Source organism: Dendrobates tinctorius, unplaced genomic scaffold (genome assembly GCF_039654945.1).
Source record: "Dendrobates tinctorius isolate UK_male_01 unplaced genomic scaffold, ASM3965494v1 ptg000295l, whole genome shotgun sequence".
Lineage (NCBI taxonomy): Eukaryota > Metazoa > Chordata > Amphibia > Anura > Dendrobatidae > Dendrobates > Dendrobates tinctorius.
In genome coordinates, this window is record NW_027361962.1 from 2,200,159 (window position 1) to 2,221,823 (window position 21,665).

At 47.5% G+C, this 21,665-nt stretch overlaps 1 protein-coding gene across 5 annotated transcripts in view; it reads right to left on the reverse strand.

Annotated features, from left to right (window-relative positions):
* CAPN15 (calpain 15) overlaps window positions 1–21,665 on the reverse strand; it is a 45,630-nt gene that overhangs the window by 6,992 nt on the left and 16,973 nt on the right. For all 5 annotated transcript variants that reach the window (XM_073560316.1, XM_073560315.1, XM_073560314.1 and 2 more), the window contains 9 exons: window positions 20,928–21,136; window positions 20,421–20,604; window positions 20,112–20,335; window positions 19,857–19,982; window positions 18,961–19,113; window positions 18,239–18,400; window positions 9,409–9,641; window positions 9,140–9,312; window positions 8,806–8,984 (listed from right to left, as the gene is read on the reverse strand). In XM_073560316.1, the coding sequence (XP_073416417.1) occupies window positions 8,806–8,984; window positions 9,140–9,312; window positions 9,409–9,641; window positions 18,239–18,400; window positions 18,961–19,113; window positions 19,857–19,982; window positions 20,112–20,335; window positions 20,421–20,604; window positions 20,928–21,136 (1,643 nt within the window). The remainder of the gene's footprint in view (window positions 1–8,805; window positions 8,985–9,139; window positions 9,313–9,408; window positions 9,642–18,238; window positions 18,401–18,960; window positions 19,114–19,856; window positions 19,983–20,111; window positions 20,336–20,420; window positions 20,605–20,927; window positions 21,137–21,665) is intronic.

Below are 21,665 nucleotides of genomic sequence, written 5' to 3' on the forward strand. Positions count from 1 at the left end.
ATTCACGTGCCGTGAAATAGCAAAAATATGTGCAATTCCACAAGCTAGGAGGGATAGCTAATACTAGAGAAGAGAGAGGATTCAAAAAGATATAAATACACTGGAGAAGTGGGCAGCAACTAACAGAATGGTTTTTAACAGGGAAAAATGCAAAGTACTACATCTGGGCAATAAAAATGAAAAAAGCATATACAGAATGAGAGGAATAGGGCTAAGCAACAGCACATGTGAAAAAGACTTGGGTATACTAATAGATCACAGACTGAATATGAGTCAACAGTGTGATGCAGCAGCAAAAAAGGCAAATGCAATTCTAGGATGTATTAACAGAAGCATACAGTCTAGATCACGTGAAGTCATTATTTCCCTCTACTCCTCTTTGGTCAGACCTCATCTGGAATATTGTGTCCAGTTTTGGGCACCACATTTTAAAAAAAAGACATCAACAAACTGGAGCAAGTTCAGAAAAGAGCGACCAGAATAGTGACTGGTCTGCAAACCCTGTTTTATGAGGAAAGGTTGCAGGATTTGGGAATGTTTAGTTTGCAAAAGAGAAGACTGAGAGGAGACTTAATAGCTGTCTACAAATATCTAAAGGGCTGTCACATTGTAGAAGGATCAACTTTATTCTCATTTGCACAAGGAAAGACTAGAAGCAATGGGATGAAACTGAATGGGAGGAGACACAGATTAGATATTAGAAAAAACTTTTTGACAGTTAGAGTGATCAATGAGTGGAACAAGCTGCCACGAGAAGTGGTGAGTTCTCCTTCAATGGAAGTCTTCAAACAGAGGCTGGACAGACATCTGACTGGGATGATTTAGCGAATCCTGCTTTGAGCAGGGGGTTGGACCAGATGGCTCAGGAGGTCCCTTCCAACTCTACGATTCTAATTTTTTTTTTTTTTTTTTTAAACCATGTTCACTAAATGCTAAAAATTAACCTGCCATTATGATTCTCCAGGTCCAGGTCCATAACTACCAAACATGTATAGGTTCTATTTTTTTTTATTTAAGTGGTGAAAAAAAATATCCAAAGTTTGTAAGGAAAAAAAAAAAAAATGTCATATCCATTTTTCAGGACCTGGAGCTAGGCAAGGGCTTAATTTTTTGCGCGCCGAGCTGACCTTTTTATTTATACTATCTTGAGGTAGGATACAATGTTTTTATCTCCTGTTATTGCAAAGTTGCGGCGACAAAAAAACCCTAATTCTGCCATTTCTATTTTTTTCTCATTACGCCGTTCAACGATCGGATTAATTTATTTTGCATTTTGATCGCATTGATACCAAAACAGGATTTTTTGGGTTGCTTACCGTAAAATCTGTTTCTCGGAGCCTTCATTGGGGGACACAGAGACCATGGGTGTATGCTGCTGCCACTAGGAGGCTGACACTATGCACAAAAAAAGGTTAGCCCCTCCTCCGCCGTATACACCCCACCGACCGGCAGGAAGTTCCTCAGTTAGTCAGAAAGCAGTAGGAGAAGTACCAGAATAGATTGAGAACAGAACAAACAACTCAACTGTAACAAACCGACAAACATAAGAACAGGAGTTGTAGAACATGGGAGGGTGCTGTGTCCCCCAATGAAGGCTCCGAGAAACAGATTTTACGGTAAGCAACCCAAAAAATCCTGTTTTCTCGTTCGCCTTATTGGGGGACACAGAGACCATGGGACGTCCCAAAGCAGTCCCTGGGGTGGGAAACAAACTTCCATCAGGCCAGTGGACTCGCCACCGCAGCCTGCAGAATCCTTCTACCTAGGCTGGCGTCCGCCGAAGCGTAGGTGTGGACCCTGTAGAATTTCACAAAGGTGTGAACCGATGACCACGTTGCAGCCTTGCAAAGCTGCAGCGCGGAAGCTCTGTGGCGCACCGCCCAGGAGGCACCCACCGCCCGGGTAGAGTGCGCTCTGACCCCTGGAGGGGCCACTCGATGCTTGACCCGGTATGCCTCCAAAATTGCCGATCTGATCCAGCGCGCAATAGTGGCCTTTGAGGCTGGGTGACCTTTCCTCGCCCCGTCAGGAATGATGAACAGAGAGTCTGACTTCCGCAAGGAAGTCGTCCGGGCTAGATAGACTCTCAATGCCCTGACTAGGTCCAGCTTGTTCAAGGACCGCTCCCGAGGGTGAGCTGGGCTCGGGCAGAAGGATGGCAGAACAATGTCCTCATTGAGGTGAAACGAAGATACCACCTTCGGAAGAAAAGAGGGCGGAGGCCGCAGAACTACCTTGTCCTGATGAAGGACCAAAAAAGGAGAGCGGCAAGAAAGTGCTGCCAATTCCGACACGCGCCGGATGGAGGTAATGGCCACCAGAAAGGCCACTTTCCAAGAAAGGAGGGAAAGGGAAACGTCCCTGAGAGGTTCAAAAGGAGGACCCTGCAGAACCTGAAGAACCAAATTAAGATCCCAAGGATCCAAGGGAGCTCGGTACGGAGGAACCGTGTGAGCCACACCCTGGAGGAAGGTTTTGACCTGGGGCCGGGAGGCCAGCGTTTTCTGAAATAAAATGGACAGTGCCGAAACTTGACCCTTCAAGGAACTGAGAGCAAGCCCCGCATCCAGCCCTGCCTGAAGAAACGCCAGAATAGAAGGGAGCGAAAAAACCAAGGGCGCGATGTCATTGGCCTCACACCAGGAGAAATAGGCTTTCCAAGTACGGTAATAGATCTTCGAAGAAGGTGGTTTTCTGGCGCGGATCATGGTATGAATCACCCGATCAGAGAATCCTGCCCGTCTCAAAACCTCGGTCTTAACAGCCACGCCGTTAAATTGAGCGACCGAGAATTGGGGTGGCAAATCGGGCCTTGAGACAACAGATCTGCCCTGTCGGGAAGCTTCCAGGGAGCGTCCGCGAGAAGGTTGACAATGTCCGCGAACCAAGACCTTCTGGGCCAATTCGGGGCGATGAGGATGACTGGAATCCCCTCTGCTTTGATTTTCTTCAACAACTTGGGAAGAAGAGGCAGAGGAGGGAACAGGTAGGGGAGCTCGAACTGTGACCAAGGGACGGCCAGAGCGTCGGCGCCCACTGCCAGAGGGTCCCGAGACCTGGACACGAATTGTGGGACTTTCCTGTTGAGGCGAGATGCCATGAGGTCTACATCCGGAGTTCCCCACCGACGGCAGAGCAGATGAAACACCTCCGGATGTAGGGACCATTCCCCTGCCGCGAGACCCTCGCGGCTGAGGAAATCGGCGGCCCAGTTGTCCACGCCGGGAATGTGAACCGCGGAAATCATTGGAACAAAGGTCTCTGCCCATTGAAGAATTCTGGACACTTCCGCCAGAGCTGAGACACTCCGTGTCCCCCCTTGGCGGTTGATATACGCCACCGCTGTGGCATTGTCTGTCTGAATCCTGACAGGCAGGCCCTTGAGGCGCCTTTCCCAGTGGACGAGAGCTAGATGGATCGCTCGTATCTCTAGGACATTGGATCTGCAGAGCTGATTCCTGAGTCGACCATCGACCCTGAACAGTGTGATTGCGGAACACTGCACCCCAGCCGATGAGGCTGGCGTCCGTAGTGACAATCTGCCAGTGAACGGGAAGAAAAGACCGCCCCAAGAGAATGAGGGGAGACGTCAACCACCAGTTGAGAGACCGCTTGATCCGGCATGAAAGACGAACCGGACGATCCAGAGACAGAGCCGACCTGTTCCACCTGGACAAAATGGCCTGCTGGAGTGGCCTGGCGTGAAATTGGGCAAAGGGAACTGCCTCTATCGCCGCCACCATCTTCCCCAGGACCCTCATGGCTGTCCTGAGGGATGGAAATCGTGTGATCTGTAATGATCGCACGCCCTGCTGCAGGGAAAGGATCTTGTCTTGTGGGAGAAATACCCTTGACCGACGAGTGTCGAACAGAAGGCCCAGAAACACAAGGCGTTGAGTAGGGACCAGACAGGACTTTTTCCGGTTGACGATCCACCCAAAACTGGACAGGGTGTCTAGAACGATCGCCACACTTAGGCGGACCTGTTGAAAGGAGGGAGCCTTGATCAGGATATCGTCGAGGTACGGAAAAAGAACGAGACCTCTGATCCTCAACAAGGCCATCAACGCCGCCATAATCTTCGTGAAGACTCTGGGAGCGGTGGCGAGCCCGAAAGGAAGCGCGACGAACTGGTAATGTTCGTGGTGAATCGCAAACCGCAGGAACTTCTGATGTCCGGGAAATATGGGCACATGCAGATAGGCATCTTGGATGTCTATGGAACCCATGAATTCCTGCTCCTCCATGGAAGCAATTACCGAGCGTACAGACTCCATCCGGAAGTGGCGAAGGCGAACTCTCTTGTTGAGTAACTTGAGATCCAAAATGGGCCGAACTGCCCCGTCCTTTTTCGGCACCACAAACAGGTTTGAATAAAACCCTGTGAAGCGTTCCGATTCGGGAACGGGCACAATCACCCCGGAACTGAGAAGAGAGGCGATGGCCGAACAGAACCCCGGGACCAAGGCCGGATCCCTCGGCGGACGGGATTGGAAGAAGCGATCCCGTGGAAGAGAAATGAACTCTATTTTGTATCCTGTTGATACAACCTCTCTGACCCAAGCGTCCTCTACTGAGGCGAGCCAGACGTCGCTGAAGAAAAGAAGTCGACCTCCCAATTGGAAGGGACCCCCGAGAGACCGATGGCAGTCATGTGGATGTAGACCGTCCAGATCTAGATCTGGGCGGTCTTCCCTGGGAAGAGTGGGACCGCCAGGACGGAGTGGGCCTGAAGGAAACCTTCTTTCTTTCCTGACGTGCCTGTGGCCTTTGCTGGTTGGAAGGGTTTTCCGCCGTATTGAAACGGCGGAAAGTCCGAAAGGAACGAAACTGACACCTTGGAGGAGGTCTGCGAGGCTTGGAGGGGAGAAGAGAACTCGTACCTCCGGTAGCGTCCTTAATAATCTGATCCAATTGTGATCCGAAGAGACGCACTCCCTGAAAAGGTAGATTGGTCAGAGACTTTTTAGAGGACAAGTCTGCCTGCCAGGCCTTGAGCCAAATTGTACGTCGGATTGCCACGATGTTACTTGACGCCTGAACTGCGCAAGATGCGGCATCCAGGGAGGCAGAAAGCAGATAATCCCCCGCATGGGAAATCTGATTGGCGAGATCGGCCAAATGCTCTGGTCGTGCCTTATCCAGAATGCCCTGCCGAAGGGCGTCTGCCCAAGTGGATATGGCCTTTGCTGCCCAAGAAGAAGCAAAGACTGGACATACCGCTGACGATGCCGCTTCGAAGGCAGATTTTGCTAGAGATTCTATGATCCTATCATTAGAATCTTTTAGAGACGCCACACCTGACAGCGGAAGGACCGTATTATTAGAAAGTCTGGTCCACCGAGGGAGAAGCGGCCCAGTTGTCCGTGAGCTCTTTAGCAAACGGGTACAGTACGCCGAGACGCTTTCCTCTTTGAAAGCGTCTGGTCGGATCTACTCTCTCCCTTGTAAAAATCTTTCCAAACTCAGAATGGAAGGGAAACACCCTGGATGGTGTTTCCGCCCGTCTGAACGAAACCTCCTGATCTGAGGATTTCGCAGGGGCGTCAGCGATGTCAAAGGTATGGTGAATCGCAGCAATGAGGTTTTGCACCGTAACCTTCATGTTCGCATCCTGGTCCGAATCCAGCTCTAAGACCCCTTCCGATTCCGAAAGCGCTTCGCCTGACTCGGGAGAGGAGGCCCGAGAGGGAGACTGCTGGGGACTATGGGGTGAGGTAGGACGAGGGGAGGACTCCGCCTGGAGGTCCTGCCTGGGCCTCTTGCGACTGCCGCTGGCTGGCTCAGATGGGACGTCCTGAGACGTGCTGGGTCCCGCCGAAGCTCCCAAGGGCAACTTGTCCAGAACGGCTACTAGGGACTGAGACACCTTGGTGAGGTCTGCCACTGACTGTGATAGAGAGGAGGCCCAACCCGGCATGGGGGGCTCACTCACCACTGGGGCTATGGATGGCTCCTGAGCGGCGTCGGGCTGGATTGGATTGCTACAGTCCAGGCAGAGGGGAGTGGACTGACCTGAGGGAAGTTTGCGATTGCAAGAAGAGCACGCAAAGTACTTGACTAAGGTGCCAGAGGAGGCAGGGGGACGAGCGCGGTCAGACTTAGAATTAGACATACTGACGGACAGTCACTGAAGCCTTGCCGGAAGGTTGGGGGACAGGAGGCAGAGGAGGGTGTCAGTCTGCAGTATGCAGAGCTACTCACGGTCCGGTGTCCTATCGCAGCTTCCAATAAATGGAGATGCACGGTTCGTCCGGCTTGCAGGGGCACGGCTGAGGGAACAGCGTCCGGCTGACAGGCTGTGAAAATGGCGGCAGCCAGAGAGGAGCCGAGCAGGAAGCGCGCGCTTTCCTGCAGATGCAGAGGAGGGAGGTAGGCAGGGCTAGGCGCCGATGATAAAAATGGTGCCGCCCGCTAAGATGGTAGGTGGGAGGGACGGCGCCGCCTCCGGGACGCTCAACCTGAGGGGAGAAGGCCGTGGGCAGGCTTAGAGCGGGCGGGAGGGAAGCCCGCCCGAGGATGGAGGCGGGGGGCGTGGCCGTGACGCCGGACAAGGCCCCAGATGAAGCCGGGGCCTGGATTAGAAGAGGCGGCCGCCTGTCAGCACAGGGCGGCGCGGAGGCGTCGCAGAACCGCCGCGGTGGCCGCTACTGAGGACAGCTAGGGCCCGGCAGAGGGGGGGGAAAGAGCTGTCCGATAACCAGCCAGGGCCCAAATAGCTGCAGCGGCCGCCTGGAGACGACGCGGAGGCGTCGCAGCACTGTCACAGCGACCGCTGCCGAAAAATCCATGGAATGGCCTGGCGTGGAATCCGCAGGGGAGAATGGGACTCAGGTCTCATACTTACCCTCCTGATCCGTTTCATCCAGCGTACTGTTTCAAGGAGAGTATCCTGCGCCTCAACCGACCGACCGGCTCTGGTAGGCGAGTGGGTGGGAGACGGGGAGCGAGGACCATCTGGAACGCCACATCCATGTTAGGGGTCTTGGTCCTGCTGTAGACTTATGAGGATACGGGGTGGCAGTACACGCCGTACTCATAGTCTCTTTGTGGGACTACAGATGTGACTATTCACACTGTATCCCTCCGGAAAAACCTGAAAAGAAACGACGCACATCGAGGTAGATATGGGTCTAATCAAAGACCCGTGTCCACCTCCTACTGACACTAAGCTAAACTGAGGAACTTCCTGCCGGTCGGTGGGGTGTATACGGCGGAGGAGGGGCTAACCTTTTTTTGTGCATAGTGTCAGCCTCCTAGTGGCAGCAGCATACACCCATGGTCTCTGTGTCCCCCAATAAGGCGAACGAGAAATATGTGTATTTTTGTATTATTTTGAATGAGGCATAAGGGGAGGTGAGTTGAACTTTTAGACTTAAAATATTTTTATTTTGCACTTGCTTCAATAGTCACCTTACGAAACTTGAAGCTGCAATCATCATATCGCTTGTGCTAATACAGTGACTATAAAATCAGCTGTCATGTGCTGGGAAAGATGCGGGCTCAGTGCCGGAGCCCGCATCAAAGGGTGGGACACGACCTATGGCATAACTATACATCATAGGGGTTCATACAGACAACAGGAGCACTGCACTCAGCTTGAGCCAAACACTGCTGTGTATGGCGGGACGGTTGACAACTATCTAATGTGAATTGGAGCCTTAAAGGGTCTGTCTAAAAAGTCTAGTAAATGACCATGGAACGGCTTTTATGTAGCAGATGTGTAACAGCTGAGACCGTCCAGTGTAAAAAGACCCTAAAACGGACCATAGACCGTGGGATAGCTGTTAGTCTCTTATCTCACACCCTGTATATAGCTAACAGACATCACTGGCACCGCTATTCAAGAAAACTAAAAAGGTTGGAGGGTTAAAATACTGTGTGACCAGTCTCAGGGTCAAGGGACAGAAAGCTGCGATACCCCGATCAGTGCGACCAATATATACGTTACATATCTATAATAATAAATGCCCTAAGCAGCTTCCGGTTGTAACAACTTCCGTCCAGTTGTAACCGGTGACGTCACCGCACACCTCTTTCCATGTTAACCCTCAACACACACACTCCTCCTCAACACACACACTCCTCTCACCTTTCACCATCTCCACTCACATCCACTCACTCTTTCACTCCACATACGACCCTTTCTCTCACTCCGTCTCTCATACTCACGCCGTCATCGCTGCTGATCCACGATCCCGACATCTTCTTCCGCCGACGCCATTTTGGATCCCGACGGCATCCACGCCGGCGACATGTTCTTGCGGTGACGCCATTTTGGATCGGCGAAATCCCGTGATAGTCAAGATGGCGTCGCCGCAAGAACATGTCGCCGGCGTGGAGGACGTCGGGATCCAAAATGGCGTCGGCAAAAACTCGCGAGATTTCGCCGAAGCCATTTTGGATCCCGACGTCGTCCACGCCGGCGATATGTTCTTCCGGCGACGCCATCTTGAGTATCGCGGGATTTCACGATACTCAAGATGGCGTCGCCGCAAGAACATGCCGCCGGCGTGGACAACATCTGATCTGGATCCAGGATGGCGCCGGCGGAAGAAGATGTCGGGGATTGTGGAGCAGCGGCGATGACGGCGTGAGTATGAGAGACGGAGTGAGAGAAGGGGTCGTATGTGGAGTGAAAGAGTGAGTGGAGATGGTGAAAGGTGAGAGGAGTGTGTGTTGAGGGTTAACATGGCAAGGTGTGATGCTATCGCATCCTCCCGATGCGATAGCATCGGGCCATAATCTAGTGTATATCTACTTTATAAAGTGGTCTTACACCTGTATGTAGGCGGGATCACTCACCTGTGTAGAGGGGGGACGCTGTCGCTGGTTTTGAGGCTGCCTCGAGTGGACACGACGTTGAAGCTATCTGTGCAGTCGCACTGGATGTGCAGAAAAGACTTTGGATGGCGATTTTCTACCACGACAATGAGCCCGGCCCATCCGTGTGTCAGATAATAGCAGGTCATCCCTTCCCGACCCTACGAGGATAGAAACACCTGAACATAAGATACGATCAGACCCCCCTTACTACCGGCGCACGGAGGAAAGCGACGGCCGGGTACAGCCAAATATGAGAAATAATGAATTATCGATTTCTGCAGAGAGGCAGTAAATTATCAGGCCGAGTGTCTACCTCGTGCCGCTCCCCCTTGTCTTCTGTCAGCAGGATAATGGCGTCTGCAAGTGTGGTCGGTTGTGCTTCTACTTGCTCAACCATGACAAGCCGCGAACTATAAATGGCCAAGATGTACCCCATTTGGTCTGCAGCGGAGCGACGATTATTACCGCCACCTGTGGGACTGGACGCTGCAAAACAAGATGAAAGTTATGGATCAGATCAGGTAAAAGTCCTGCAGATCTATCCCAGCAAGAGTCCGTCCATCAGAGCAGATATGTTCTTACCTTGAACTATGGATGATCCACCTAAATTTAAGGTCTGCCAGTGGTTGAAGGCACAGCACACCACAGCGTATTCTCCCGGTTCCAGCATTACGTCGCATCCTACAAATTTTTTCACCGCCCTTTTGCTGTGTGCCATGAGCCTGCCCAACATAACTTTTCCCGTGCCGCCATGAGATGCCCGGAAAACCATGATGCAGAGGTCCAGGAGGTGACTGTCCACGGCGTCCGACCGTCTACAGAAAGAGCAGAGAGCTAACCGCAAGGAAATTACTCCAGACCATGTGCAACGAGTACACCAAACATTAACCCCTTCACCCCTTCTCAAGGGTGGTTTGCACGTTCATGACCGGGCCAATTTTTACAATTCTGACCACTGTACCTTTATGAGGTCATAACTCTGGAACGCTTCCATTGATCCCGGTGATTCTGACATTGTTTTCTCGTGACATATTGTACTTCATGTTAGTGGTAAAATTTCATTCAAATAACTTGCGTTCATTTGTGAAAAAATTGGAAATTTGGCAAAAATTTTGAAAATTTCGCAATTTTCCAACTTTGAATTTTTATGCCCTTAAATCACAGAGATACGGCACACAAAAAACTTGATAACTAACATTTCCCACATGTTTACTTTACATCAGCACAATTTTGCAACCAAAATTTTTTTTTGTTAGGAAGTTATAAGGGTTAAAAGTTGACCAGCGATTTCTCATTTTTACAACACCATTTTATTTTTAGGACCACATCACATTTGAAGCCACTTTGAGGGGTCTATATGATAGAAAATACCCAAAAGTGACACCATTCTAAAAACTGAACCCCTTAAGGTGCTCAAAACCACATTCAAGAAGTTTATTAACCCATTAGGTGCGTCACAGGAATTTTTTTGAATATTTAAAAAGAAATGAACATCTAACTTTTTTTCACAAAAAAAATACTTCAGGTTCAATTTTTTTTATTTTACCAAGGGTAACAGGAGAAATTGGACTGCAAAAGTTATTGTGCAATTTGTCCTGAGTACGCTGATACCTGATTTGTGGGGGGGGGGGAACGACTGTTTCGGCGCATGGCAGAGCTCAGAATGGAAGGAGCGCCGTTTGACTTTTCAATGCAAAATTGGCTGGAATTCAGATCGGACGCCATGTCACGTTTGGAGAGTCCCTGATGTACCTAAACAGTGGAAACCCCCTACAAGTGACCCCATTTTGGAAACTAGACCCCCCAAGGAACTTATCTAGATATGTGGTGAGAACTTTGAACCCACAAGGGCTTTACAGAAGTTTATAACGTACAGCGGTACAATTAAAAAATCATATTTTTTCCACAAAAATGATCTTTTCACCCCAATTTTTATTTTCCCAAGGGTAACAGGACCCTAAAAGTTATTGTGCAATTTGTCCTGAGTACGCTGATACCCCACATGTGGGGGTAAACCACTATTTGGGCGCATGGCAGAGCTCGGAAGGGAAGCAATGCCATTTGACGTTTTTGGCTGGAATTGAGATCGGACACCATGTCGCGTTTGGAAAACTCCTAATGTACCAAAACAGTGGAAACCCCCCACAAATGACACCATTTTGGAAACTAGACCCCCTAAGGAACTTATCTAGATGTGTGGTGAGAACTTTGAACCCCCATGGGCTTCACAGAAGTTTATAACATACAGCCATACAATTAAAAAATCATATATTTTCCACAAAAATGATCTTTTCACCCTCAATTCTTATTTTTCCAAGGGTAACAGGACCGTAAAAGTTATTGTGCAATTTGTTCTGAGTACGCTGATACCCAACATGTGGGGGTAAACCACTATTTGGGCGCATGGCAGAGCTCGGAAGGGAAGCAGCGCCATTTGACGTTTTTGGCTGGAATTGAGATCGGACACCATGTCGCGTTTGGAAAACTCCTGATGTACCAAAACAGTGGAAACCCCCCCACAAATGACACCATTTTGGAAACTAGACCCCCTAAGGAACTTATCTAGATGTGTGGTGAGCACTTTGACCCCCCCAGTGCTTCACAGAAGTTTATAATGCCCGGGCGTGAAAATAAATAATTCGTATTTTTTCCACAAACATGATCTTTTAGTCACCATTTTTTTATTTTCCAAAGGGTACCAGGAGAAATTGGACCCCAAAAGTTGTTGTCCAATTTGTCCTGAGTATCCTGATACCCCATATGTGGGAGAAAACTACTGTATGGGCACACGTCGGAGCTCGGAAGGGAAGTAATGACGTTTTGGAATGCAGACTTTGATGGAATGGTCTGCGGGTGTCATGTTGCCTTTGGAGAGCCCCTAATGTACCTAAACAGTGGAAACCCCCCACAAATGACACCATTTTGTAAACTAGACCCCCCAAGGAACTTATCTAGATGTGTGGTGAGCACTTTGAACCCCCCAGTGCTTCACAGAAGTTTATAACGCCCGGGCGTGAAAATAAAAAATTCGTATTTTTTCCACAAACATGATCTTTTAGTCACCATTTTTTTATTTTCCCAAGGGTACCAGGAGAAATTGGACCCCAAAAGTTGTTGTCCAATTTGTCCTGAGTATGCTGATTCCCCATATGTGGGTGAAAACTACTGTATGGGCACACGTCGGGGTTCGGAAGGGAAGTAGTGACGTTTTGGTATGCAGACTTTGATGGAATGGTCTGCGAGTGTCATGTTGCCTTTGGAGAGCCCCTAATGTACCTAAACAGTGGAAACCCCCCCACAAATGACCCCATTTTGAAAACTAGACCCACTAAGGAACTTATCTAGATGTGAGGTGAGCACTTTGAACCCCCAAGGGCTTCACAGAAGTTTATAATGCCAGGGCATGAAAATAAAAAAATGGTATTTTTTCCAGAAACATGATCAATTAGTCCCCAATTTTTTCATTTTCCCAAGGGTAACAGGAGAAATTGGACCCCAAAAGTTGTTGTCCAATTTGGCCTGAGTACGCTGACACCCCATATGTGGGAGAAAACTACTGTATGGACACATGTCGGGGCTCGGAAGGGAAGCAGTGACGTTTTGGAATGCAGACTTTGATGGAATGGTCTGCGGGTGTCATGTGCGTTTGGAGAGCCCCTGATGTACCTAAACTATTGAAACTCCCCACAAGTGACCCCATTTTGGACACTAGACCCCCCACCCACGGAACTTATCTAGATGTGTGGTGAGCACTTTGAACCCCCAAGTGCTTCACAGAAGTTTATAACACTCGGACGTGAAAATAAAAAAATCATTTTTTTCCACAAAAATGATATTTTTGCCCCCAATTTTTTATTTTCCTAAGGGTAACAGGAGAAATTGGACCCCAAAAATTGTTTTGCAATTTGTCCTGAGTAGGCTGATACCCTACATGTGGGGGTAAAACACTGTTTGGGCGCATGGCAGAGCTTGGAAGGGAAGGAGCACCATTTGACTTTTTCAACTCAGAATTGGCTGGAATTGAGATCAGACGCCATGTTGCATTTGGAGAGCCCCTGATGTTCCCAAACAGTGGAAACCCCCAATTATAACTCCAACCCTAACCCCAACACACCCCTAACCCTAATCTGAGCCCTAACCCTAGCCCTAACCCTAGCCCTAACCCTAGCTCTAACCCTAGCCCTAACCCTAGCCCTAACCCTAAGGCTGTGTGCACACGCTGCGGATTTTGCTGCAGTTCCGCAGCGGTTTTGGCTGCTGCGGACCCCAGTACCATGATTCCCTATGGGAATCAAAAACCGCAGTGCAGACGGTGCGGAATTTTCCGCGCGGATTATCTGCGGTTTTCAATCCGCAGAAAGAATTGACATGTCAATTCTTTCTGCGGATTCTCCTGCGGTTTGCCATCTCCTCTAATGAGGAGATGAAAAACCGCAGGACAAAACCGCAGAGCAATCTGCAGGTAAAACCGCAGGTCTTTTGACCTGCGGTTTCACCTGCGGATTTTACAAAATCCGCGCGGATGAATCCGCACCTAATCCGCAGCGTGTGCACACAGCCTTACCCTAACGGGAAAATGGAGATACTTTTTTTTTTAGTTTTATTATTTTTCCCTAACTAAGGAGGTGATAACGGGGGGTTTGATTTACTATTTATGGCGGTTTTTATGTTTGGCGGCTGTCACACGCTAAAAGACGCTTTTCATTGTAAAATAGTTTTTGCATCACCACATTTTGAGAGCTATAATTTTTCCGTATTTTGACCCACTGAGTCATGTGAGGTCTTATTTTTTGCGGGACGAGTTGACGTTTTTATTGGTACCATTTTCGGGCACGTGACATTTTTTGATCGCTTTTTATTCCTATTTTTGGGACGCAGAATGAACAAAAACCAGCGTTTCATGAATTTCTTTTGGGGGGGTGCGTTTACACCGTTCCGCGTGCGGTAAAATTGATAAAGCGGTTTTATTCTTCGGGTCAGTACGGTTACAGCGATACCTCATTTAGGTCGTTTTTTTATGTTTTTGTCGGTTTTATGCAATGAAAACTATTTTATATAAAAAATAATTATTTTTGCATCGCTTTATTCTGTGAGCTATAACTTTTTTATTTTTTCGCTGATGATGCTGTGTGGCAGCTCGTTTTTTGCGGGACAAGATGACGTTTTCAGCGGTACCATGGATATTTATATGCGTCTTTTTGATCGCGCTATATTACACTTTTTGTTTGGCGGTATGATAATAAATCATTATTTTTTGCTTCGTTTTTTATTTTTATTTTTTAAGGGGTTCGCTAAAAGGGTTAACTAATGGGACAGTTTTATAGGGCGGGTCATTACGGACGCGGCGATACCTAATATGTGTACTTTTATTGTTTTGTTTTTTTTTATTATTTTCAAAAAATGAATTTATTGGGGAATATTTTTTTTTTTTTTTACTAATTTATTTGGCGATTTTTTTTAATTTATTTTTACATTTTTTTTTTAATTTTTTTTTTACTTTATTACATAGTCCCAGGTGGGACATCACTGTCCTGTGACAGATCGCTGATCTGTCACATCACAGATCACTGTGACAGATCAGCAATCTGTCACAGGCATTGAAGCAGACTTCCTCTTGCCTGCGCTTTGCAGGCACTGAGGAAGCCAGCTTCCTCAGGTCCCCGAAGGCCCCCGTCGCCATCTTGGATTCGGGGGCCTGGAGGATAGGAGCCCCCCGCAGCAGCGCTGCACATTGCGCTGCCGTGGGGGGCTCAGGGAAGCACGGAGGGAGCCCCCTCCCTGCCGATGCTTCCCTTTAACTCCCGGTACACCGCGATCATGTTTGATCGCGGTGTGCAAGGGGTTAACGTGTCGGGGGCGGTCCGTGACCGCCCCTGACACATAGTGCCGGGTGTCAGCTGTGATAATCAGCTGACACCCGGCCGCGATCAGCGGCGCTCACCACGTGGGCGCCGCTGATCGCGGTAGACGTACTATCCCGTCCACGGTCATACAGGCCCGGGTACCGTGGACGGGATAGTACGTCGGATGTCAGGAAGGGGTTAAAGGGATATTCCCAGCTTCAAGATCCTTTCCCAATATGTTGTAGGTGTAATAATAATAGTAGCAAATACCTCCAATTACAAATGTAGCATAGTTCTCCTGGTTCGTGATGTCGCTTACCCACTGTGCAGGGCTTAGGTAACCATGGTTATGACCACTAGCAGCTAACTGTCACTATATGAGTGGTCGTAACCATAGATGCCTAAGCTACTGCAATGCCCTGCACATAGGAGGCATAACTAATCAAAAGAACTATACATTTCTAATTGGAGGCATTTGCTAATATGTATTACACCTACTACATATGATAGGATAGAATCTTGGAGCTGGTAATACTCATTTAAAAACTGAATGAAGAAGCCAATTTTTTTTCTTTTTTTTTTTTTTTACCATTTTGTTTTTCCTTCACTACAGAGTGATCACATTTTTATGTTTCCGTCTACATAGCCATATGAGCTGTCATTTTAAATTACACCATTGAATTCATACAATGTGCTAAAAAATAAATATAAGTACAGCAAAATGATAAAGAAAAACCCTGCAGTTCCGCCATAGTTTTTTTTTTTTTTTTTTTGGGGGGGGGGGGTTCGTTTTCACTTTGCTCGATGAGCTGTAAAAAAATTAACCCGGGTTACTTGATTCTTCAGGTCAGGACGATTCCAGCGATACCAACCTCGCATAGGTTCATTATTTTAGTGGCTTAAAAACTAGGTCTGTATCAATAGTTTTCAAGACTGGAGAAGAGCAAATGTTGTTCCTATCTTCAAAAAGGGGAAGAAGGTGGACCCAGGCAACTATAGGCCGGTGAGTCTGACTTCTATACCAGGAAAGATCTTTGAACAAATTATTGAACAACATGTATGTCAGTACCTGGATAAGAATGAAGTGATTAAACAGAGTCAGCATGGGTTTGTAACTAATAAGTCATGTCAGACTAATTTAATTTCCTTCTATGACGGTATCACTGATTGGGTGGATCAAGGAAATGCTGTAGATATAGTATATCTTGACTTCAGCAAAGCATTTGACAAAGTCTCTCATACAATCCTTATTGAAAAAATGACTAAGTATGGAATGGACAAGGCAACTGTTAGGTGGATTCATAACTGGCTTAGCGATCGGACCCAAAGAGTGGTCGTAAATGGCTGCACATCCAGTTGGAAGAATGTCTCAAGTGGGGTACCACAGGGCTCTGTCCTGGGCCCTGTATTGTTCAACATCTTTATCAACGATTTAGATGAAGGAATTGAGGGTAAACTGATTAAATTTGCTGATGACACAAAGCTAGGAGGGATAGCTAATACTAGAGAAGAGAGAGAGAGGATTCAAAAAGATTTAAATAAACTGGAGAAACTAATAGCACGAAAATGGAAGGATTCGGAACCCCCCACTAGGAGGGAATTTATTGCTCAGACACGTACGGTAATGCATTTAGAGGAAAGCATTTACAGGCGAAGGCATGGTGAAAGCACTTTCGAAAAAATATGGTCCGCCTGGATGGCGGTGATATGATTGCTAAGACTCTCAAGTATACCCGGCATAAGGAGTATGGGGGGAGGGGGGGATGGCTTTGATTGTATTACTACAAGATATGTGAATTGTTACATGTATATTGATATCCACTGTTTATTGTTTAAAATCTTTTGAAACCTAAATAAAAATAACTGGTTTAAAAAAAAAAATAAACTGGAGAAGTGGGCAGCAACTAACAGAATGGTTTTTAACAGGGAGAAATGCAAAGTACTACATCTGGGCAATAAAAATGAAAAAAGCATATATAGAATGGGAGGAATAGGGCTAAGTGACAGCACATGTGAAAAAGACTTGGGTATACTAATAGATCACAGACTGAATATGAGTCAACAGTGTGATGCAGCAGCAAAAAAGGCAAATGCAATTCTAGGATGTATTAACAGAAGCATGCAGTCTAGATCACGTGAAGTCATTATTACCCTCTACTCCTCTTTGGTCAGACCTCATCTGGAATATTGTGTCCAGTTTTGGGCACCACATTTTAAAAAAGACATCAACAAACTGGAGCAAGTTCAGAAAAGAGCGACCAGAATGGTGACTGGTCTGCAAACCCTGTCTTATGAGGAAAGGTTGCAGGATTTGGGAATGTTTAGTTTGCAAAAGAGAAGACTGAGAGGAGACTTAATAGCTGTCTACAAATATCTAAAGGGCTGTCACATTGTAGAAGGATCAACTTTATTCTCATTTGCACAAGGAAAGACTAGAAGCAATGGGATGAAACTGAATGGGAGGAGACACAGATATTAGAAAAAACTTTTTGACAGTTAGAGTGATCAATGAGTGGAACAGGCTGCCACGAGAAGTGGTGAGTTCTCCTTCAATGGAAGTCTTCAAACAGAGGCTGGACAGACATCTGACTGGGATGATTTAGCGAATCCTGCTTTGAGCAGGGGGTTGGACCAGATGGCCCAGGAGGTCCCTTCCAACTCTACGATTCTATGATTCTATGAAGACCATCATTTTTTTTTCCAGTCATGGAGCTGTGCAACAACTTTTTGGCGAGCCGAGGCATAGTTTTTATTGCTACCTTTTTGAGGAACATACAGTGCTTTTATCACTTTTCATTGCATTTTTTTGGGTAGAGGTGTAACAGCAATTTTGAAGCTCTGATTTTATTTTTTAAATAATATGTTATATTTTGACAGGTCGACTTTCAAATGTATACATTTTTATGTTTTTGTTTTTTTTCTGGGAAAGGTTATTCGAATGATTAAGATTTTTTTTTTTAATATTTGTAAACTCAACTTTTAATAGCATCGACTGTGCCTGGGCTGAGTACAAAGATGGCAGCGACAGGGGTCTCCAGCATGCCCCTGGCAGCGTAGACTCCATACACCTCACTCCATAGCATGCCATGGGGTGGTAAAGGGTTAAAAGTCATGGGATTCATTGTTAACCCGGGGGGGGGGATCCTGAGATGAACACACAGCTGCACGGCCTGTAACAAGGCAGATCTTTGATAACCGTACAGCTGTGTGAGCGGCACAAGACCAGGACGAAGAAAACAATGATGCTTCTCATTCATTGACTACAAGCAGAGATCTTGAAAATGAGGACTCGATGCACAAAGTAACATTATTCTAGGCTAGAAATAAACCTATTTGTGTAAATCTATAGGAGATGCAGAAAGAGCTTGGAGACGATTGCTCGGCTCCTTCTGTAACTCCCATAGACTTCAACAGAAATGCAGCTGATCATTGGGGTCTGAACAGTGGGACGCCTTGTGATGAGCTTATCACCCTTTAAAAAAAATTATATATAATAATAATAATAATAATAATAATAATAATAATAATAATAATAAAGAATTCCCCCTTTAAGCTTCAAGCTCATTTACCTGCTGCCTTCCTGAAAAAGCGAGAACTCCAGGGCGGTGCGCTCCACCACTGTGAGCGATGTTACAGTCACGGGGGTTGACGCTTTGTTTGGGAAAGTGCCCTGAACTCTAACTTCATGCCAGTCCGTGTGGATCTTGCAGATATCAACAGAGTCAAAGTACCTGCGGGCATCAAAAGCAAAAAATCAGAGGAGCAGAGAAACAGACCATCATTGGCTGTATGTTTTAGACATATAGGTTAAAACGGAGGATGATGGTGGTGGTAGTTGTACCATAGAAGGATCGTCTGCACTGTTGGAGGGCTCAGGGTGAGGGCAGACGTCTCGCTTTCAATGATGGCGATCCCTCCGGATCGGCTTTATTCTATAGTAGTGCGGATCTAGTGTGGAACACCACCGATCAATAAAACAAAGGAGTAGAAGTGCTCAGCCGAGCTCCTTCGACGAGTCTGTATGCCGCTTGCTCTGCTCTCTAAGGGCGCTAAGTGAAAGCCGTCTGAACCCGCCAAACATCTGACGTCTATGGGGGTCTACATTTTTAGGTAAGAATTCCTATGGGAACCTCCCTTTATGGATTGTATATCTGCTTGTGCTGACATGTTTGGAACAAGCAGGCAATTTGTGATTGTAAGAGCCAGATGGACTGACCGAGAGATTGACTGGATATACTGTGCGGACAATATATCCACGTGAGAAGATACACGACGAGCATCGCTTGCTTACCGGATAAAGTCGCTGTATTCCATCCAGAAGACGCCTTCGCTGCTACCGTGGGGCATCAGCTCGTGTTTTAGTGAACCCGTCCACAAGGGCGAATCGTCCGACCAGCTTCCGTTCCAAGAGAAGCGACCCCAGGGGTTGCGGAGACGGAGAAGGCTGCCGAGGAATGACGGCCCAGATTAAGAAGAGAAAATGGCTCATGCTACACTGTTCCTAAGGGGTATTCCCATATCATTAGAGTATGCCATGAATGCTGGGGGGGGGGGTCCGACCTCTGGAGAATAAAGGGCTTCTTCACATTGCCACACTACTGCGGGTGGTTAGGAACGCAGATGAAAAAAACACAAAAGAACCATAGAGCTGAAAGCAGTCCAATGGTCTCCTCCTTTACAGGATTCATGAATGTCCCAGTGATTGGCCATCACTTATGGTAATACCTCTTTAAAGGGGCTTGTTTAAAGACCCTTCTTCAGAACAGCACTACTCCCCCCGCTTCCCTGGAGGCGTTGCACTCCTTACTAATTGATAGCTCAGATGGTGGCATGTCTGGACGCTCTTGCATGGTCCAGCAATTGGCTCACTTCAAAGAAGCGTTTGCAAGCTCTATAGCAAAGAACTTTGTGTGCTGCGATTCTTTGCTAGGAGACTGGCCTCCTCTGATAGCCACCGCTGCAGTCTGGTAACCTGGACAATAAGCAGTAAAAGCATAAAATCTCTCTACTTGGAGAAGAGAGAGGAATTTTAATAAAAGTTAAATTGCAAAGTCGCTTGTTTTTGCAATTTTTCCCTATGTATGATGCTGAGAAAACCTTCTAAAGCGTAGAGTTTAAAAAAAAAAAAAAAAAAAAAAAACAACGTGTAATTGCAACCTGAATCTGACACCGATCTCTTATCCTTACCGGTGAGTGAGGACATCCCGCACGTCCAGTATGGAGTAAGCATGTCGAGGTCGTAGTCCGACACTTTCGTAAGCCGCGTCGTCCACCTTCATGTTGCCACCTCCACAGGACGCTCCCATTAGAAACCTACAGTAACACGGGACAAGTGAGCCCCACGTACCACAAACACAAGGCTCCATATTACACATCTCACTGGAGCGACTGAAGGGGTTTCCAAATACAGTCAGTGAACAGGAAGACGACCATTCTTCTCACCCGGCTTCTTTGGAGCTTAGCATTTTGGCCCAGATGAGATCCGTGTCCACCGTCTCTTCTCGGGGGTTAGTAGAGCTGACCTGAAGCATTAGACTTTCGCAGGGCGCTCCCGTCAGAGTGGCCAGACCTTCGATAGCCCGACCCGCCTGGAGGGCAAAATAGGAGCCGTGAAGCTTTGCCAGCGCCTTTTCGATCAGAGCCACCCAGAGCTGCTTCCTTTGGGCCTGTATGGAAGACAAACCGCACGCCGCTCAGCAAGAACAGAGGGCAAAATCTGCGGGCACAGTTTTTTTTTTTTTTTTAACGCACCTGAGAAAAGAGTAAATACCCAGCTTCATCACAAGGCAACATGTCATCCACCAGGACGGTGCTCCAGGTGCCATCTTTGCATAGTCGCACCTGATAAGCTCCTTCTGGAGATATCGTCCTTGTGATCATCACCCTCTCCACCAGTTCTGGTCTTTCTGCCAACACTGCCAGCGCACTAAGAAACCTAAGAGGATGAGAAGACCTCATTGGTATAAGGGTCTGTTCACACGGTGGGGTCAAACTGAGGTGTATTCTGTAATATGGAGAACTTTTCCTAGAATTTTTTTGGGGAAAAAAGGCATTCTGCCAATAATAGTGGTCCCGTGTTCCTCGAGTGAACACGCATGCATACGGTCTATGATGGCGGTGGTCACACTTGAACACTACTACTCTCACATATCCACTGAGGTGAAGGGAGTTGTAGTCGCGTATGAGCACCACAGAATATCCATACTGTGATGCCAGGGGCCCCGATACAGATCCAGCCATGTACGATGCAGTCCTTACCAGCAGTTCCCCAGCAGCCCTTGCAGAATGTCAGAGGGTCTCGGTGTGCGAAAGACGGACCACTTAACCCCGCGGTCTTTGAAGATGCTACAGTTGATCTCTTGCGGTCGCAGCCACTGTTTCACCCTTTGCTGGACGCTATCGGACTCTGGAAAGCCGACGGAACGAGGTCCCGGGGGAAAGCTGTCGTCCACGAAATTCACTCTGTTCTGGGGATTAGCCAAGAAGACAAGTGTCAGGGAGGGTATTGGCATAGATTATGTCAGGAGGAGGGAAAGAGATGTGGTTAGTAGTGATGAGCGAGCGTGCTCGGATTAGGGGTTATCTGAGCATGCTCGTGTGCTAATCGAGTGTCTTCGGCGTGCTCGAATAATATGTTTGAGTCCCTGCGGCTCCATGTCTCGTGGTTGTTTAAAAGTCACAACACATGAATGTGTTGCGACTGTCGAACAGGTGCGAGGATTCAAACATATTTTTCGAGCACTCTGAAGACACTGTTAGCACCCGAACATTCTCAGATAACATCTTACCAGAGCACCGGTCACTTGTCACTAGTGGTTAGCGGAGGACGACAGACGTATGGCTGCGTGCAACCAACAGGGGATAATGCGGGTTAGGAGCACCTGGGTCCACGATCAATGGAAGGAGGCTGAAAACTAATGCAAAAAAGTAAGTAATGCAGCCAGAGAAAACAGTGGGTACGGAAAGTATTCAGACCCCTTTAAATGTTTCACTATG